Genomic DNA, 22,495 nt, shown 5'->3' with positions numbered 1-22,495 from the left:
ATTTTTTAATACATTAATTAAAACATATTCTTTACAATTCTCAACAAAAATATTTAAAAATACATTTTAAAAATTAATATCTTTTACTTATCACTCATACAACAAATTGAATTTCACTTAAACGATAATTATAATTATATTCGTCATTATATATGCGAATTCTTTGTATTTGTTATAAAATAATTTAATATATTCTTTTAATATCTATTTCACTTATCATTCTAAGCAAAGATGATATCTTAAACAATGATTGTACTCTATTAGTATAGTTTTTATTCAGAGGCCATTTTAGTTGTCGATTAATGACTAGCACAATTAGCGTTAGGAACAAAAATGGTTAATTTCGTGGCGTTTTATTGTCTTAATCACGGGCAGTAAAACGAGTAAATTGAACCTGACTTATGACACCGAGTCCATGCATGTTCTACGTGTGAGTCATTCGATTACTTCATTGTTTCTTGAAAAATGAGTCTTGATTATGAAGTAGATTGATATCAAATATTAGTAACAATAAGATTACAATCTCCAATGATTTGATTATCGCCTTTATTATTAAAATGTTACATAAGTAGCTTCAGTTTAAATATTCTCCATTAAAATACAATGATCTGTTTCTGTTCATTTATTTTTGTAAGAATAATTATTTAAAAATTAATATCATTAAAAAATTTGGATATACTTTTGCATTACCTTAAATCAATGTTATCTAACTTATAGATTTCGAAATGATTTTATTTTACAATCACTACAATTATTTTTATTCGCAATATTATCTATATAGAAAATTTTTTAAAGCAAATTCTTAGCATTAAATATTTCTAAATTTTGTGTATATGTGCCAAAGAATAAATGGTAGGAGACAAAAAAAATATTAGAAAATCCTATCTTAAATCATTTATTTTTGATGATATATTAATCGATGCACCTTATAATTCTTTTTTTAAAAAAAAAAAAAAAAAAAGATTAATTTAAACAAAATACTTCGTGTATTCTTTCTAACTTCGTATTTAAAATAATATAATTACAATTTGTTTTTAACTTTAACAATTATATTTTCCTTATATTCTGTATTAAATTGATTCTCAATCGGTAAAATCTTCGTACACTTTTACTTTAAATTGTTTAAAATTAGGAAAAGAAAGTTTCTAAAATCGTTTCGATATCCCATCGATTTTCTCCACCATTCTCTCGATCGAGAAATTACTGCCAAGGACCGAAGCACCTGAGTCAAGCTTCCACGCTCAGCGTAAAGTTTCTCCCTTTTTGTTCTCCAATTAACCTGAATTGCACTCAGGAGCCACACAAAAGCTCCGCAGTGGTTCACAACCTGGAATGATAATTGCAGTATTATTGAACGAATTGCGCCTACATCCTCAATAGGTATTGTTCGGTCGTAAATGATTTACCATACTTTGTTGAAATTGTAAGATGATTTGTTTAGGAGTTGAATTTCATTATAAAAACGATGCGATATCAATATGTTTATTTTTTCTTGTATTGTGATAAAAGAAATTTTTTTTTTTTCTTAATTGAAAGAATTGTCTTCGTAAAATAATTTTCTAATTTTAACTGAGTGTAATTTAAAAAATTATAATGTCAAAAATTTCGACATAAAATTAAAACTAAAAGTAATACACGCTCGTAAGATGAGAGAAAAAAATTCAGATGAGAAATTAATCGTATACATACAAATTACTGATTTAATCAGTTTAAGAGATATTTTAATCCGAATTTTGTAAAAAAAAAAAAAAAAAAAAAACAATACGAAACAAATGATTCAAAGAACGTACCAGAATTAATCACCAGTAGTTGATCATTTTGACCCAATGTACAGAGTGAGTCACGTAACGCGATTACTTCAAATAACTCTCGTAATCATTAGTCGCATGAAAGATGTGTCATGCAAAAGTTGAATGGCGTAGAAGAGAACCTAAGAAGATCGATTCTGTTTTTTTTTTTTTTTTTTTTTTTAATATATCAATCAGTGGAGATTATCTCTATAAAAAAAAAAAAAATCTAGTAAATCTTTCATAATAAAAAATTATTGATTTAAGATTATATTAAATCGATATTTACATATCTATTTTGCAAAGCATATATATCTTTCTCGTACATGTAATCTGGATATTCTCAGAGAGATCACTCGAATGCATCGCAACAATCTACCAAAAAACCTTTTCGAACTTTTCTCACATCGTTCCAAATAAGCAGCCAGCAATCTCATACATTCCGAGATCGCGTATTATTCGTTCCAAACTGTGAGAAAGATCTCTTTTGTCGAGCTTGGAAGGCATTTTCTCGAAAGGCAGCTGGACGAGGAGAGAGAGAGAGAGAGAGAGAGAGAGCTTCTTTTATATCTGGGGGACTAACCCGCCAGGACTGGCGCTGGTCGATCGTCCTTCTAGGGCCATAGGGCTTCTTTTCTCCTGTTGGCTCACCGTGTGTTGTATCCTGCCAAGGGCAGGGAAGCTCCCTGGAACCCGACTTGTTTCCAACAGGGGCCACTGGCCCCGCTACGTGGGATATACCGGACGACCTTGGGCCTCATGGCCAATTTGCGAGGTTCCATTCCCTCCAGATGGGCCCTTATACCGCCGGCTTATTAACCACCAAGTCACTCGACCACTCCTCTACGGAATACTCCTCACTGCTCGTCCACGATCTCGCTTTTCGGCGACCGAGAGTGCTTCTTCTTTTTATTCACCCCGTTTTAGGTGTGCGCTTCTTCTCGTGGCTTACTCTCCTCTCCATTCTTTTTCTTTCGATGGAAATTTCGTATCGAGGAGGGGAACAAGTTTGGAGAAAAAGATGTTGAAGTTCGATAGAATTTTGCGTTTTGGATTAATTAAGTGAATCGATGTTTCGAAGCTTGTGATTTTTTTTTATTGTATCTTGTTGTGTTAGTTAGGTTCAAGTAAGTTTTCGAATGATTGAACGTGTAATTTTGCAAAAATAAGAGAGAATTTATCTTTGTGAATAAATATATGAAGTAGTCATTGTTGCTGTAGATTCATTGATTTTTTAATGATTTTTTAACAACTTTTGTTGGTATTGATAGTCTTTAAAGAGTTTTCGAACGATTCTTGGAGAATAATTTTTAACAAACATTTGAAAGATTTATTAGCAAATTCAGAATTAAATTCGAACATAAAACCATAAATCGAATATAGATTATTTTTTTTTTTTTGAAGGATTAATAGTCCTCGATCATTTTTTTGATACGCTTTAATTATTAGAGTGATAAATCTTATCACATGACATGACAGATCCACTATCAGATGACAGTAGTAAAAAAATTAAATCTGTTCGAAACTGATAATCACAATAAATCTAAATTTTTAAAGTTTTTGACAATATCTTTATCGAAATGAAATCTTCGAATCACTACACATAGTGACGCAGCATAGAAATTATCAGATTATTATCATTTAACAATTATTGTATCACTTATGCCTAAAAAAAAGTGTATCAACTTTATTAACTTCTTGTATTATTTACTTCCGCCACAAAAAAGATAAAGAAAATATCAATGAAATGGATCATCGATAAAAAAAACTTTTATATATAAATTATGTTTTCACACACAGTTGAAAGATTTTTGATGAATGTAATTTAAAAGATTCCACTTTACGATCTCAACGATTTTTTAATATATTATAAAGATCTGGATCGTTGTTCGCGAAAAAGTTATATTAATCTAATCCTAATACAGTACAAACAAAAAAAAAAAAAAAAAATCTCAATTATCTCGAGTTAAAATTAAAAGCTCGTTCAAATATTAACCTAGCTAAATCGTTTCGAGGAAAACTTTTTTTAATGCACAACTACCGCCGAGTACAATCTTTGCAACTCACGATGACCTTGACAGTATATATAAAAAATCATCAGAGAACAATAATAACGATCATATTCTTTAAAAAATTCTTTAAATAAAATTTTAATATAAAATACGGACGATAATATATCGTCCATTCTATTCGACAATCCCCTATATAAAGAGAGAAAGAAAAAGAAGTAATAGAATCGATTAATCGAAGGAACGTGAATCGAGTCACGTTCGCGCTTGTAACATTGAAACGTCGTAAATAGCGAACGGATAACGCAGGGGAGAACGACTCATCCTGCCTCTGCTCTTTGAAAGTCCGCCCGCCAGTTCTGTCATTACGGAAACGCAGCTCGAGTACGTAATTGCGGTGAACAGAAACACGTTGGTTGCCCGCTTGGAAATATCACGTGCATCGCGCACTCGTGTGTCCGATGGGTAATTTAAGTCTCCTTACCGATCGTTAATCGTTGTTAACTCGGTTCCAATACGTGTTAACTATCTTGATTTTAACCTTATAAGAAACTACCTAATAATTTTTACATAATTTTTCCCCCTTATTCGTTTCGATCTTAAATTAATTTCTGCGATAAATATTGCAGATTGGGGATAATTAATATTTTATTATTTTAAATTTTTAAGTTTCTTATTCAGGCTTCATTTTCGTTTTAATTTATAATTGTGTTTAAGGTTAAGTATTCTGACGTATGTGAAAAAAATTTTTTCGCGATGCATATATGCATGTAAAGAGATTTTATGTTACTATTATTGTTTCCATTCCGTGAAATATGTTAAATTGTTGATACATGTATTTTTAATTCGCTTGGATTTTCCTTTCTTTGAGGAAGAACTTTGTTCTCAGAAGAACGAACAAAATGTTGAATTTTATTATTTTATTATTATATAACCAAAACACGGAATTGAAAATTGAAAATAAATTATTCTTGTACTTTTCTCCTGATGATTAGTCAATATTACAAAATTATTTCACTCTTGATATTAGTAAATTTTAATGTAAAACAATAATTTTGCGAAAATAATTATTGGTAATGAATTTATTATGTCATAATTTATGGGGCTATTATTTTTGTAAAATAACGAGACTATACTCGTAAAATTAATACGATTATATCTGGTATGAGAATCTTGCGTCGAATACATAATGTTCTTTGCGAATAGTAAATAGATTAACATCTGCAATAACAATATTACGAAACAGGTGTTCTCGTAAACCAGACAATGGAAAAATTCTTTCAGTAATCTGAAATCTTATTAAGTAAACCGATTTTTTTCTTAATTCTGTTAACAAATTATTATTGTTTTCAATGAAAATCATAATTAAAATTATTGCAACAATATTCTAATTTCAAAGAGGAAATAATTTCTTAAAAAAAGTAAAAAAATCTTTTACTTTTCTTCTTCAAATGATGTATATGTATGAAAAAATTAGAAACCATATTTCAAATTAAATTAAATTTGTAAAGTAAATCCTTTTTCAATTTATTAAATCGTATTAAATCTTTAACATTCGTAAAATTTATGTATACTTTTATAACAATATTACACGTTTTATCTTTGATCGATCAAACGTATATTGTAATAAATAAAAAATTATTTTCAAGTTTCATATTCCAAGGTTAAATCAATTTTTTAAATTAATTTCTATTCCACATGTTTCTATTCGAAGTGTAATTGAATTTAATTTACTCGACAATAATGATAAAAATCAATTTGTTTCTATTCGCGTTTCGATATTCATGGAATTTAAATAGCCGTTGAATAATTGAAAAAACACAAAATGACGAAAGAAAATAAAGAAAAATGAGGAGGCAAGAAAAACGCGAAGGAGCGATTTAAATTTAATTCGTTCAATAGAAGGTATAATAGTGTTTACGTTGCCTCATTAAATTTTTATTAACTTGAAAAAGGATAAGTGTTACATTGACCTTTGCATCAATGATAATTCAGCTGAGTGATATTAATATGTATCGTGCTAATCTGCATTTTTAAGGTTGTTCATTTTCCGTTCAACATATTTTAACTTTTATAAAGTTTGCAATTCTTTTTAATTTTCATTCTCGGGAAAAGTGATTCAGAAATAATGATTTATCTTTAGTTAGTTTACGTAACATAATTTTAATCAATTGTAAAGCTTTGATATTGAGTAATACGAGCAAGTTTAAAATATTTTTTTAAAATATCTACTTGAGAAAATTCCACAGAAATGTAGAAATATTTTTAAAGTTTCTACATTTATTCTTATTTGAAATCTGAAATAATTCCAATTGATTAAGATTAAATATTATTTTGACAAATATTTTGATTTCATTTATTTCATGTATTGTATTTTATAACATTTTATTAGAATATAAAATTTTTATAAAATTTTATGGAAAACTGTGAAATAAATATGAAAGTTATGATAAACAATAAAAATTATAAACATTGTATAATTAATATAATTATATTGTATAATACAATAATTATAATATTAAGTTATTAACAAACCTCTTTTATCGTTAAAAGTCGCTAAAAATGCATGCTTTCATTTCATTTAGCAGTCGAGTCTCAAATGACTCTGTTGGAAAGTAGAATGTAGGTATGTAGTTGACAGTATCGTATCAATCGGTACAATTACTCATTGTTTTCCATTTAAGACCTCGTTATGTTGTTTTATTGGCCTTAGTTTTGGTTCCATTGCCATTGAAAATGTAACCTTATATGTTTTATTGCACACATCAATGTCACTGCATAATGCCTTAATTTAAGACCTCGCTATATTGTGGAGATTGCTTTAACTTTGATTTGATCCCCGTTCAAAAACTACATATATGACCTCGTGTGTGTCCCTGTGCCAATCGATCGCTTAATATTTTACATATTAGTCATTTATGCATTCAACGTATAAAAATTGATCAATTCTACAATCACGCCACCTGTTGAGAATCGCTACAATAGAGAATCCCATCGTTCAATCTGTCTTACCGTATCAAAAACCTTACCAATCTTTTCAACGGAACATAACCTAAAATCGACGCGCGGGGCAGGATATTCTAACGCTACAAAACGAATTAACCAATTTCATCGTCAACCAACGCTCAACCATTTCGTCGTGCGACACGTGTCCATTACGTGTCTCAGTATTAACGTATTCAAAGGCATAACCCCACTACGTTTTATCGAATTTTATCATTCGACATGAGCACTGCGCGTGAATAGAACGGTACGACTCGACTCACGGACAAACTGTTTCTCTTCTTCTCTCTCTAGATGCACTCTATACATGATTATGTTTGTATACATACATAGTTTATCGAGTGTTCGCGCGATCGTGTGTCATTGCGTCTTCTTTCACTATGTTTTCTGCGCACGCTATCCCAATGTAGCGACAAGCTGGCGCGTGCGAAACGCTCGCGCACGCACGACCAAGTCGTCGCCGCGCCCTTGAAGAGAGTTAGCCTTTGTCTTATCACAGTCAGCTTGTGCCAGGCATCAGCCTTGACTTCGCCCCTCTTCCACACTCGTCTACTGACTGTGCTGCGAAAATCGACCGGTTAGCATCTGTCTCATGTTGCTTCGGACGAACGGACGAATTATAGCGACTCACAGGTTAGCTTTTGGTCTGGAACCAAGCTTTTAGATTAATCTAAATCGCACCACGGACGAATTCGGGAGAACCTTGAATCTTTCGTGTGTTATACGTTAGGTAAAGTAACATTTGCAAGACAAATACGTTCTATTTCGTAGCAATTTGTGATTTATCAATCTTGCCACGTATATTTTAAAGTTTTATTCGAGCATTGTTGCAAATTTTTTTTAATTTAGAATGATAAAAAAATAGATGTAATAATTAATTTAAAAATAAGTTCGTATATCGATGTTAATTAACTTTGAATTTAATCTTCTTTAATTTATAATTTTAGGTTATGAATTTTTAGTATCAAATTTTAAATTATGAATTATCCAATGACAAATATATATATATATATATATATATATATATATATAATGATAATAATGATTCTTCAAAAATTCAATTTTATTATTACAAGTCAATTTTATTATTACAAACAGAAACTTGCCTACTCGCTTATAAAATTTTCATAAATTTTTATTCGCGATGTTCCTTCGTTATATTTCATCGTGTTGATTGTTCGTTGTGAAACGTGACTTTTCCTTGTTCCATCGTTAATTTCAAGATCGTTTTCCAGTGTGAAATTATTTAACGAGAAAACTCTAGATTTAATTCCTCGATCCATGAGTATGGCGAATCTGCACGCACGAAGATAGTACCCGAAAGTTTGAGATTAAATTGGTCACGTCGCATGAAGAGAAGTCTGAAACTTCTCTTGGCTCGGATCCACTCGTGAAATCCTCTTATCTGCTCCTGAATATCAGTGGAAGAACTTCCGATCGTTATGAGTTTTAAATACTTTCTATCTAAATATTTTTTATTTATTAAATCTTTCTACTACGATACATTAGAAACGATTACATATTTAAATATATATTTAATTTTTTATTTTAATTTAAGAAAAATTTTTTTTTATTTAATTTTATAGGAATTGAAAAAGGTTATTGGATATGAGGAATTTTTCGAAGTAAATTGTATCAATTAAAGATTAAAAATAAAAATGAAGGTTAAAAATTTAGAATTGAAACAGCCAAAAAATTATAACGATATTAATGAAATAAAAAAAATAAAAAATACAAAAATTATGTATATTATTTAAAAACAAAAAAATTAAAATTTTCAAATTTAATAATAAATTGAACAATTGTATAAGTATAATAATATAAGACTAAAATCAAATGTATTTATACAATAAAATCAACGTGTATATTACAGTTCCAGAAAAGATTAAACATTAATGAAAAATTCCGAGTATCCTTAAGAAACGTTGAATAAAGTTTCTGGATCAGTTATTTTTTATTTTTTTATTTTTATTTTTTTAAATACTTTATTTATACAATTTCTCGAAAACATGAAGCAGATTCACAATGCGAGATAGCGATTCTGTTTTTCTTATTTCACAATGTGGACATCGACAACGTGGTCGGAAATTTCTATAACTTTTCCGGCAACAGCGATTTCGTCCAATTTCCGATTTCTGTTGATGATCTCGGATTTCGCATCTTCCATCGTCCTCATTTTTCTTTCCGCTTGAAACGAGATAAAAGCTTCCAATCAATTGTTTTAAAAATTACTGCAAAAAAAATTTATTATTTTACTTGAAAGTCAACAAGAAATTTAGAATTTTATATAAATAATTTATTAAGTAAAAATTTCTATAACATTAAAAATAATTTGAGTTAATCTTTTCTTTGCGACGTAAAGAGTTAAATTTTAAAAATTATTTTGAATATTTGATTCTATAAAGTTAGATATTAATTCATGATTTATCTATATATTATTTATTACTATAATATAATATACAAAATTAATTGTTAATTTTTGATACTTTTTTATATGAAAAAAGTATATTTCAATGTGATTAAATGCAGATATTTTGTTATGTAGATAAACGGATTGTTTCTTAATAATACATTCATAGCTAATTAAATAAGTTCATTTAATTTTAGATAACAAAAGAGAAACAAGAATTAAATTCTTGAATAAAAGTTATAATACAATATTTATATTGGCTTAAGAAAATAAATTTTTTATCTTATTATTATTAATTTTTTATTTTTCTTCCTTTAATGTTATTTAAAACAATAACAGTTACAGTAATGTAAAACATATTCCAATTCAATCGTGAGATTACAAAATCTCTATATGCGCTTTCACTTCTTCCAAATGAATAAAGATCAACCTACTTTTAATCACAAAGTATCAAGTATTTTTATTCTTAAAAATAATTCTTTACTTATCTTTGATAATTTATTGGTACGAAAAAATTGATTTAAAAATAAATTGTATACACTATACATTATAATTGCATTCCTTCTATTTAACATAGAAGGTTTTCACCTAACTTCCTCGTTTTCACCAGTGAACTCGTCAGAGCTGTTCTACTTTCCCTTTGGCTCTCTTGGCCCACGCCTTTACCATTCAACAGATTCGAAATCGGATGGCCCGATTGACAAAATCGTGATTTCGACACCAAACGCCTGTAATTGGATCTATTAAATGGACCAGATACATGATTGCTTCATTCTATATTTTATTCGTGTATAATAATAATAATTTACTTGTCAATGTGCAATATATTCTTTGGCAAATATAAAGTGAATGCTTACACTTAAAAATTTAAAGCGATCTTCGTGCGTTAATTAAAACATAACAAATTGATAAAACTTTTATTTGAATCATTTTTTATGTAATAAATAATTTATAAATAATCCAATATAATCAATGAATTTCCTTTTGAAATGTGATTTTAAATTGAAGTATGATGAGACAACACAGATTAATATAATGACACATATAATCACATATAATATTCTACATAATTAAGTAAAAATTAAAATATATAATTTCAAATCAAAATCAAATTGACATCTCTCTTTTCAGATTTCTGTCAATTCACATTAAAATATTCAAATTTCCATAAATTTCTATCTTGTTATATTTCTTCCATTAATTATACTCGCATCGCGCATGTGCGGAAAAATGATCCGTAAATATTGCCGAGATGCAATCTCCTGTTTCCCACAAAATCAGTCTCTGAGCATGCGCATGAGCTCAGTCACGTTCTCTTCAACCAATATCCACGCGTTCCCTACGTTCACCTGGCTTAGAACGTGGAATCACGATAAAACCGTTTATCTTTCTCTTGGCAAAATGTCGCTCGAAACCACCACGTCCCGAATAGCCTCTTCTCCTTTCGCTCGATGCCTCTGACTGTATCTAGCGCAAAAGCAACGTGGGAGTAAAACGTGGAAGTGAAAGTTAGACCGAGTAACAACGGAGAAGAGAAGGGACGTCGTGCAAAAGGCGCCAGTTAACATGTCGACGGATAAGAGGTTTAACGAATGGATGTATCACACTTGCCTTTTTAAATGAGATTTATGTTCAATTTTTCTCTTCTCTTTTTCTGTTCTTGTTTTTACATGTCTTAAAATGAACTTTTTTTTTTTTCTGTATCTTTATGTATATCTGTTATAGAGTTTATTTATTTTTTTTTTTTATTCTCCATTTTTAGGTTATTTTGCAATTGTTCCTTCTCTGTCGTATTAATATAAAGAAATATAAAATGATTTTTTTATGACATTATTTTGACAATTCACTAACTTTTATGTCAAATTATACGCTTTGATATTTGTTGATATAATATATTTATCAATATAAAAAAATAAAAGTCGAAAAATTTAAAAAAATTTTTTTCTTCTGTATATTTTATTCCGAGAAAAATAAATTTGATGGAATTTATGTAGACATGTAGAAAAGAAGCGTATTATTTGAAACAAGCTCAGAGAGAATATAATAATAAAATCAAAAACAACACAATTTATGATTGTTATGCGACCTGTTGTAAATCCTGGCAAATTTTAATCTCCGCTGTATTAGCTAGTGATTTATTATCTCTCCGCTTTATCACTCCATGCATTTTGTAGAATTTTATGACTTTTTATAGAAGTTTTTATGATCGTTTTTTATAATCTCTCTGGTTAACTTTGTATATTCATAAACAGATTGATTAATTTAAACGAAATATGTGTAAAAAAATAAGTGATATTTGTAGAATTAGATAATTTTATTTTATCACAACACACATATTTTTTAAATTTTCAAATATACTTTGTATTCCCCTATTATTTTCTTGTAATATAATTAAAATAGAAAAAAACATTCTTCTCGTGGCTGAAACCACTTCTAATGCAGAGAGAAACGTAAGATACTTTCTCGAATTGTCTTTCACTATAGTTGGTAAAAATTTTCGGTTTTTCTTTTATTTTGTGCGTTTAAAGCGAAGTAAAAGCGCCATAATCGTGAGATTTCTCTTATCTGCTCCTGTCTACTTTTGCTGCTCACAAAGAGTGTGTGCGGGAAAGTGAAAGGGGGAAAACAAGACTGTTTTTCGTTTGCCAGGCAGTCGATATTATATATATGTATATCACTTGAAAACGATACATTATGAAACCATTAAAATCAAAGCAACAAAGCTTTGCTTTCCTGTATTTCAAACGTTCAAAATATCACATATATTGATCTCAGAATATCTGCATATACTTGTTCAATAATTGAGAAAAAATATTGTAATAAATATTGATGATATAACAGATATTTTTATTTTAAACTTATCTAGAATTTAAAATTTGGAAAATTGTTTGCTTAAAAACTTTAGAAATTTGAAAATTTGACAATTCAAACTTTTAAAATCTTATTATTAGAAAATAAGAAAATCTACAAATACAACATTTCATAATCTTCTTCTCTTTACCAGATAAACATATTTACCTAAAAGTATAAAATCATATCGATTTTCCAAAGGAACTTCGCGGTTTCGAGATTTGCTTATCGTTATTCGGTATTTTTTTTTTTTTTTAGTATCGCGGTTAACCATATACGCGGTTGAAACACTTTTTCTGTTGCAACGGGTGCGTTCGTACATTGAACAACAATTTAACCGTATGTAGTTCACCTCCATACGTCTCTTAATGTAACGCAAACGGCATCCGTAAGCGGAAACGATGTCCTTTGGAAGGGGATAAATACTGATATTAACCCATCCGGTGCCACAATCATTCACGAACACTTTTATTCGATGGTCTCTGGCAGTTTCGAAGGGTATTAAAAATTGAATAGACTAAAAGATAAAGCGAAATATTCATGTGTAAATATTTTTTAATGTAGTAAAAATAATTATATTGTACAACTAATCGAATAATCTATATGTCATATCTTTTAATTTTTCTTTATATATTAGTGAGCAGAATTACGATTTAACTTGTGCTCATGGTTTCCAATATTTTTAAAATATAAATTAATGTTATTTTCATTCAAAAAAATAAAAAAAAATTCTTGACAAATCGTTCATCTAATCAATTTTCCATTTGATAATTTCAAATTTCAATAATTCCATTATTTAATAAAATTTACAACATTTTTAACGCGATAATAACTTAACCTGTAGTAATTTCTCGAATAAAAGAATTAATTTTTTAACAAGATATTTCAGGCAATTTCCAACAAATTGTATTACATTGAATTAATAAACATAATAAATCATAGTGATTTAAAGCCTGAACTTGAAGAAACCGTATAATCATCGAGTTAGTGATAATGTAGTTAGATAAAAAAAAGTCATAAACGAGAAAAGTATTGTTCCTATTTATTTGCTTAAAAATATACGCAGATGATATAGTTTTGTATCATTTCTGCCTCTAAACTTGTTAATCGTTTTACGTGTTACACAATTACACGTACAGAGGCGGAAATTAGTCTACGTAATGGAAGAACGAACGACAACAACAATTGGTTTGAACGACAAAAATGATGGTCATCGAGAAAAGTTACACTCGGGGTGTAATAACTTGACATTTACTACTAGTAAGTCTTCATAGACGTAGGCGATGATTACCAATTATAATAATGAGTTTTGGTAGCTCAGAGAATTTATGTTGGTTAAATTTAATGAAGAATCGAAGAGGAATTGATGAAATTAGAAATTATTATACACGAGTTGAATTATCCTTTTACAATTTGTGCCTTTTTGAGATATTAATTACAAAAGATTTTCAATTTAAAGATTTATGTTTGCCTTAAATTGCCATACGAAATGTCCAATGTAAATACAATAAGATTTAGGAATTCTTATTAGAAATGGTATATTTTAATTATTTTCCAAAATATTTTTATTAAATTTGATTATAGTTTCATCTGTTCACTGTTATTCGATAACTATATATTTAGTGACTATTCTTCTCTTAATAAATTCTTTCGAATCCAATTATAGCATTCATTATATGACTTTCTTTATTCATTACAATATATATTTTTTATTATACAACACGTATTATTCCTAACGATATTAATAAAAAAAATAATCATTACATCGTCATCAACAAAAGTAAGAAAATTATATATATTTTAAAAGAGTAAACACGTATATACACGTGCGAAAAATGGGAAGAATTCCTCACCGCTAAAGGTGAGGCCATTCGCGTAAGAGGACAGAAACGGCGATCGTACGAAGGCTCGACACGATTAACCAACCTGACCAATCCACCTTCGTGGTTATCGCATTAATGTATCGATTGACCGGCCCGATAAGGGTTAAAAGGTTAAGACGAGAAGTCGCGTAGCGACCACCGCTTGACTAGAGAGAATCGAGAAAGAGAAGCAGGTCCGATGAACCTGCGGGGCTAATGTACTCGACTCGATGATGCTCGAGTAGTTCCGTACTTGGCGCACGTGAGCACCATCGCGTGCCCCGCATACTCTTCTTTCATGCTTCTTTTCTTCATCCTACCCCTTCCCTCTTTCGCCGTTCAGCCCTCCTTCTTCCTCGGTCACCCCCTTTTCCTCGCATCGAGCGACTAGTGTCCCTCCCTGGTGGTATGTGTAACGTAACGATTTGTTCACGCGTGCCTCGATCCACTGATCTTTGTTTGAGGAATTCTTTTTCAGTCCGGGCTATCTTGCACAATTAAGAGAATCTCGGAGCAAGGAGAAGATATATTTGTATGATAAATTTGCGGAAGAATAAATTGTTTTTTTTTTTTTCTTTGTAAAATTATTGCTTTCTTTTTATATCGTAAAAGAATATATCTGGTTACATAATAATTAATCAATTTTTATTTTAACGTAAACTATTGATAATATGGGATAAAATTTGATTGTAGATAAATAATATTTCACTTTTTATACTAACTTGATTATTGTCCTTATTAAAGATAATTTGATATTTGAAGAATTTCTTTAATTAGAAAATTACATTACAGTTAGGGAATTATTGCTTAGTTGAAATTCTTCAAAATAAGTATATTTGTATCTGTTCATATTAATGATAAAGGATGAATATTAATAGATTTTTTTAAACTTGTCTCTTCTCAATGGATAATATTGTAGAAAGAAGAAAAGGTACAAAATAGAATAGAATTTATTAAAAGTGCCCTTCTAATTAGTTGTAACCACGTGCAATCAAAGACCGTTCTAATTTTGACAAAACTAGACAAACTGTAAAGTAACACAGGGACAATTCGTACGTGTTTCAGACTTGCGGTGAGCGACTGTGCGCCTCAAACGTCGCGGGTCAGCTCAAACTTGCACAGCAGCAGTAGTATGGCAGTAAGCCGTGTACCAAGCCCTCCACCACCGGAAGTGAACACCCCCGTGGCCGAAAATTGGTGTTACACGCAGGTATGTACTAAATATTAGATAAAACGTGCCAAAGTGTTTTTTTAATTAATTTTGAAAAAGATAACGCCTACTCCTTCTTACTCCTTGATTAAAAATACACATCAATTCTCTAAAAATTGTTCGACGAGAAGAAATAAAATTGAAGAATCGATTCGAGATTAATTTTTAAAATCGATTAGGGTAATGACAAATTGTACGATATTTTTAACGATTCCTACAATCCAAATGTGACCGTTCCGAGAGCAGCATTGTCAGAGCTATCGACATAGCTGAGGCCAATTTAATTGCAGTTTAATTGGTCGTTAGCGATGATCTTTTCGTAAAAATTAACAATTATTTCGAACAAATTCAAGGAAAAATCGAATGCAACACGATGAATTGAACGACCAAAGAGAAGAAATAATCGTATAGTTTTTTTTCTAACAGGAACAGATTTTACATACAGATCTTTGTAAAAATATCTTGTCCATTCTTATGAATTACATTCCTCTCCAAGTTCATGCAGAATGCTCTTAGAGATTTTGGATGTCGAATCCTCCTCCCCTTCTAGGTCAATTTCATCGTCTTCGTCGATATCATCCTCGTGGTCGGGCGTGAGACCACGCACTCCTGACGTTCTCGTTCTATTTTTACTGCTCGTCCCCTCGCGATGTGAATGACCTGCGACTAGATATCCCGCTGCTCCATGCGATCTCTAACTCGCCCGTGGAAACGTTCGCCAGCTTTCCCGCGAGAATCTGTCACTTCAAAAGCTCGCAGAACGAAACATGAGGGTAAAATTCTCTCTCTCTTTTTTTTTTCTTCTAAAAGTGAACAAAAGTTATCTTTCTTTTAACGATGATGTTTAAACTGTTAAAATCTGAACTCGATCAACAAATTTTTTTGCAGAGTTTTTAAAGCAGATTCTTTAAAAATTATTATATTCTCATCGTTTTCATAGATTTTTGATTTCAACGATTCCTCTTGGTTTTTGTTTCAACGGATAATATCCGTTCTTGTCGTCAAAAAATAATTTTGAAAGATTGGAATTAAGATTAAAAAAATTATTATTACACAAGCATTCTTAACTCTTGGTTCTTCCAGTATTGTTTTGCATATTCGTTTCAAAATATCGACAGGTTTATAATACAGGAGAAGAAATAAAAAATTGAGAAGTATGTAATTGTATTTTGATTTTTTTTTTTTTTATCTTATTCCAGCATAGATATCTCTTCCCTCGTTGAAAATTCGATTCGAAATCAATTTTACAGTCGTTCAATAGTTTGAAGATGTAAGAAATTAATTGCTATAATAAAAATTTTAAAGAATTCAACTGATGGATTAGTGTGAAATGAATCTTCTTCGATTGATGGTGATTTAAAAGAACATCTGGAGGAGTCTGAGTGAAAGTGTCTTGAGAAGAAGATTCTCGTGGGTTCGTTGTGGTAGGATGTGGTCATGATCGATTCTGGTTTAGGTGTAATCTTGTGTTGTTGATAAATTGATGTAATTTGTTCGGATAGAATTTACACTATGAAATAATTTGTAAAGTTGTAGTATTCCAAGATTCAGAATAAATTGTATTTCTTTTTTTATTATTATTTTTTGCAAAACTATGCAATCATACAACTCTCCCACATATTTAAAAATAATTAATCAATGTATCAATTTCATAATTACAATCAGATTAATTTAACAAATATAAACACGAAAAATGAATAAGTTATTGGTCAATTGTAACAATTGTAATATTTTAATATTATTTATCTTATAAAAACATTTTAAAACAACCTAATATTCCTAGTCTCCAAAGTGATTCAAAATAATTTTTGTAATTTATTTACCGACTCTGAATAAATATTAAATTTTATTAAATTTATTATGACAGATTTTTTTTTTTTAACATTTTATTGATGTTGTTTCAATTAAATATTTTTACATAACTACGAGAAGAAAAGAAGTCACGACTTATTCAAAAAGCGCTGATCTCGACTCTCTCTTTAATTCATTTTATATTTATAACTCGCATAAAATCTCATTTACAAATCAACATCTCGATATTCCATTCCAAAAAGAAGAATCAAAATCTCTCTTACGTGAAACTCTCTTCGAGTGTTATTCACGTAATGCAGACGTTATCCAGGATTGAATCCTTCAGAAGAATTGTGATCTTCCTCTTTCTTCTTTTCCTCCTCCTCCTTCAAAAGGTTCGAAGGAATTCCAATATTCGAAGGAGTGTGCAACTCTCGGTTTTCAGGGAGGATCCATCGAATCGAAAGTCGATTCGTGCTCCAGTTAACTTTCGTAATGCATGCGCCGATTTCGCCTCGTCACCGGAGTCTGGTGCAGCAATCATGCGAGCTCACGCGCTGTATCTGTCGTAACACGCCGATCGATGGGCTCGATAAAAAGCGTAGAAAGCGTTTTGGCATAATTTCCAATTGGTTCGTTCGTCTCGCTGTTCCAGAGCCTCCTCTCCTGGAGAGTCGAGTTTAGATGGTGAATTCATCTAGATGGGTCATTAATGGCAGGAGATTGCGCTTACGATTGGTGGAAAACGATTGTGGCTTGATCGAAAATCATTTCATTTGGAACTTTCGTAATTATTCGATTGATAATTTTTCTCTGATTATTTATTATTCATTGATATTTTGATTCGTTGTTATGTAGATTTTAAAGTTATTGTATCCAAGATGGCGAAATTGAACGATTTTATTTTTGTAGGTTATAAGGATTAAAATTAATTAAAATTGTTTGATTCTTTATTAATACTTTAAAATTTAAAGATTGGGTTTTCCCTTAATCTTTGAGATTTTATTTATGATGATTTGAATCCTTCATAACAGTAATATTGAATAATACAGTAATTTTTTTTTTAAATATTAATATTGATTTTAACGTACATCTATAATATTAAATCTTAGAAAAATTCCTAGTCTATATTTATTTAAATTTATTTCAGGAAGTTGAAATCCTTTGAATTAAAAATTAAAGTTAGTAAACTTATATTTTAATTAATATCTATTACCATCTCATCAAATGTAATTTTTCATTTAAGAATTTGAAGTACTAATTTCCAATTAATTACTAATTCTTTGAAAACTAGAGAACTTCATTATTATGACCAGAGAATTTTTCTTTGAATGTTATTTCACACATACCATTTCACATCTTTTTTCCTCGATTTAGACTTAGCTTCGCCATTTCTTTGATCCACAGATTATGACAATTTTCTCTACTCTTATTATTTTAAAACCTTTCGGATCTCTCAGTTGTAACTGTTTATATTCTTGTTTGTCTCTTTTATGTGAATTCTTAAGCTCATCTTCATCATCAAGCTGATCCACAAACCGTGATAATTTTTCATCATTCGTCAAATTAATTATCTACTATTACGTATAATCTCTTTATATAATTTCAACTTTATTATTTGATTTAATTTTTCTTTTTTAGATAGATAATTAATTATATCACGAGTTAAATCTTGCTACGTCCATTATTATTATTAAAAGCTCAACAAAATTGTCCATTTTACCAGTCTACAAATTCCACAACAATAATCCACAACAAGTGTCCACATCAATATAAGTTCATCGACTTTCCTCATTAGAGCAACCTAAATCACCCACGCATCCAGCCTACCTATTCAATTTCTTAATCAAATCTCGTCCCACCAGATAATCATCATCATCGTCACCACCAACCAGATCCAACAGCGTTCTCTTCACTTCTCAAAATCACTCCCCAACAACCCCTGACTTTCTTCCACACCTATTCATCTATCTGCAATTTCACGAAAACTTCCCTCGATTTTTTTCACCAACTCCTCACCAACAACCTAGACGCGAATTCTATATGCCAGAGTCATTATCACTCGTTGCCTTTCATTTCCACATCGTTATCTCGAGGCACGTGTTCCATTACACGAACCGAGCGACCTCGTCTCGCGATGAAACTAAGATCGAGAGAAGGGCCGACCTCTTCTTCACTTTCTTCCTTCTCTCTTTGCTTATTATACTTTTTTTGGTGTCTGGTGTCTTTTTTTCGAGATCTTCTTCTTTGAAGTATTTCTTTTTTAATATCTCTGGAACATCATTCTCTTTTTCTTTTTTTTCGTCTTTATTGCTATCTCTTCTTTATCTTCTTCTTCTTCTTCTTCTTCTTCTTCCACTATTTCCTGTGTTTTTAATTTCTTGTTCCTTCGACGCCATCTTCTTCTTTTCTTCAACGCTTTTTGTTTCACTTTTTCTTTAATATTTCCACTTCATTATCTTCTATTCCTTCTCTCCATTGAAGAAAGTAAACAACATGGATTCTCAAGGATTTCGATCTTCTCGCGGGTTTGCCTCGTGCATGTTCGAACACCGTGTCCAGGGCTCTACCGGAAGCCTCGACTTGGTCTGCTTGCTGCTCGAAGCAGCGCACGCCGCTCCCGTAAACGGGCACGGGTGATTCAAGGCCGATCGTCGACGACCGCCGGGTTGAACGACTCCTGGGGGCGTCGACCGGGCCTCCTCTCTTCGTCTTCCTTCCTTCTTGTGATTCATCGCGCTGTTTTCTTCTATACGGAAACGACCAAGACGATGAACTTTGTGCCTCTGTGTTCTTTGCGCCCTCTCCTCGATCCTCTTCCACGCTCACATCTCTCGCTTGTAATATTTCTTCGTGTATTAGACTTAGTTTGGAAAAGTTGATTCAGGAACAGGGTGGAGAAAGATTTTGAAATGATTTGAAATATTCGTAGATCGATAGTGATGGGAAGTAGAATTTGTTAGAATAGTAAAAAAAAAAAAAAATAGGAATACGGAGAAATTTAATATTTGAGAATTTTTAAGCAATAATGATAATTCTTTTTGAAATTTAAATGTATGAATACGAGAGATTAGTGGATGGCTGGAAATAAATGGTGATAAATATTTTAAATATCTGTAGATTAAGAATAATAAAGAATGGATGAAGATTTCAGTGAAGATAAGAAGTTGGAAAAGTTGTTGGGTCAGTTTCTAGAATGCGATGAAATCTTGGTGAAAGTTGTGAAATGTTTAAAATTGGAAAATTTTGGAGTAGAAGAAATGAGATGAATATTTTTAAGATTTGTAGAAAATATGGATATTAATATTAATATCTTAAATATTTCCAATATAAAAAAAAATAAATTAGATTTCAGTGAAAAAAGATTGAAATGTATTATACAGGTTTAAAGAGTGAAAAAAATAGAATTCAATTGAAAGATGATTTAAAAGAGAATTTAGAGTTGAAGATTTTGAAATGAAAGAAATGAAAGAAATGAATATTGAAGTTTTCTGAATATTTAGAAAGTATTTAATATATATATATATTTTATAAATTCTTTTTAATTTGAAGTTATAAATTATATTAGAATAATGAAAAAAAGCGACGAAAATCTTGGATATTTGTTTCTACGTGAAAACGTAACATTTAATATAATATATTTAGAGATTTAGAATTGAACTGGAAATTGAAGTATAAAAAATATTTGGAGAATGAAAAGAATAAAATTTGACATAAGAAATTTAAAATAAGAATGATAATTAATTTGTAAAGCTATTGTAATTATCTCAAATCATCTGTCACACAAACTTTATATCTCTATTATACATATATATACATAATCCAATCATTTTCTCTTCCAACATTTAATAAATTATATTGAAATCTCCGTTTAAATACACAATTTCCAATTTAAAATTTTAAATTGTATCTTTTATTTTCAAGCTTAAAATTTGTATCGTTTGTATTTCGAAAAACTCGATTGAAATATTCATTCTTGATGAAAAAACCATGTATCTGCTTCAATCGCAATCAATCACTGATTCTTAAACAAGAAAATCCGAATCCGCTGCGCATTGACGGTAATGCAAATCTTCTGTTTCCGTTCGAGGGGCATTCGAACGTTTTAACGAATTTACGAGGACCGATATAACTGATGGTTGGTGAGTCTCTCGACGGTGTACTCCACCTAAAGAACCTCTGCAAAATGTTATTTTATCTCGAAATAGATTGAAAGTTCTCGTCTGTTGATGAATTATTACGACGTTGCAAAACGAACTCGATTTACCGCCTCTCCTCGAGTCTCAAGATTCTATCTTCATGTGCATAACTTGTGTGCTTCTTCAATTTGAAGAAAAATCTAATTTAACCTCGATGTTTAGGGGGATAATTTGTTAGAACAGTTGCTAAAACAGATATATATAGGTTAGCAAAACATATGGTATACAGGTTAGAAATAAGAAAGAAATAGTATTCTTTTGGAGCAATGATCAATTTACAATCAATCAATGATCTTTGACCTATCTCGTTTCATGAAATGTATGATTCAAAGACGGTTATGGACGATGGGTTGAACGACTCGCTGGGGCCGTCGACCGGTACACCTTTTCTGGTTCTTCATTACCTCATTCTGGGGAAACGAACGAATCATATCGATATTCTTCTCCCACTTACTTAGTTTAACAGTACCTGGGCCCGATTAACAGTATTCTAGACATCGATGGGTGGTAACGTGTACTCCTATTTTATTTCGTTCTTCTTTTTTCCTTTTTGTTTCTTACGTAGTCTTTTTGTTAATAATCTCGTGATATATTGATTCACGGATGACCGTGAATTGGCGTTATTAAGTAAGTCGAACTTATATCTATTAAAGTAACTATCCAGTCTATCGATATCTTAACGATATTAACCAAATAACGATCTATTGTTATTATCGATACATCAAGCTATCGATGTCTTAACAATATTATCGATGTATCAAATTGTCAATATATGAATAATCAATCAACGATCGATAGTGTTTCACGTTATTTATCGCCGGCAGCGCCACCAGCAGTTGGTTGCCGCAAATCTGACGTAACAAATAGAGGGTCACTGTGCGGATCACGTGATCCCAGTTAACGAAAGGAATACACATGAACTCGCGTCGAGGGGATCAATCAAACATAGGTAGGTAGGCTTGGATCACAGCCAATGCGTACTATTACGTGGAAGATACGGAATTAGATTCGGAAAATAATGTTGCCCGATTCGAGTAGTCGTTTCGAGATACGCGAATACCTTGCTTCCCTATATCGCAACTGTCGATCGAGTTTCGTGCATTTCTTCTGTGTTATATGGATAAAAAGCGTGTTAAAAAAATGTGTTTCAAAATGTGTTTTCAAAACAGTAGAAAAATCTATAGAAAGAAATATAACAATCTATAAAAGATATATATAATGATTAATTAAAAAGAAAGATAACCTTTGTTACCTATGTATAGATTTGTAGGTTATATATATACTTTATTGCGCGTACAATTGTTGATACATATATGAATTTAAATAATATTGGAATATCATATGATAGATTAATAATATATTTCTTATGTAATT

General features: G+C 30.5%; 1 protein-coding gene and 1 long non-coding RNA gene across 21 annotated transcripts in view; one reads left to right on the top strand and one right to left on the bottom strand.

Annotated features, from left to right (window-relative positions):
- rdx (BTB/POZ and MATH domain-containing protein rdx) overlaps positions 1 to 22,495 on the top strand; it is a 153,110-nt gene that overhangs the window by 122,569 nt on the left and 8,046 nt on the right. For all 20 annotated transcript variants that reach the window (XM_086902795.1, XM_086902804.1, XM_086902801.1 and 17 more), the window contains one exon: positions 14,987 to 15,131. In XM_086902795.1, the coding sequence (XP_086758921.1) occupies positions 15,054 to 15,131 (78 nt within the window). In that variant the 5' untranslated portion in view covers positions 14,987 to 15,053. The remainder of the gene's footprint in view (positions 1 to 14,986; positions 15,132 to 22,495) is intronic.
- On the bottom strand, positions 6,129 to 7,250 carry LOC147658467 (uncharacterized). Its single transcript, XR_015290596.1, has 2 exons — positions 6,826 to 7,250; positions 6,129 to 6,759 (listed from the first exon to the last, which is right to left on the bottom strand). It is a non-coding gene; the product is annotated as an uncharacterized LOC147658467 (long non-coding RNA).

Source organism: Apis florea, unplaced genomic scaffold (genome assembly GCF_048593485.1).
Source record: "Apis florea isolate Af1SG1 unplaced genomic scaffold, ASM4859348v1 contig_2272_pilon, whole genome shotgun sequence".
Classification (NCBI taxonomy): domain Eukaryota; kingdom Metazoa; phylum Arthropoda; class Insecta; order Hymenoptera; family Apidae; genus Apis; species Apis florea.
The sequence above is the reverse complement of the archived record's forward strand: the minus strand, read 5'-3'. Positions and strand labels throughout refer to the sequence as shown.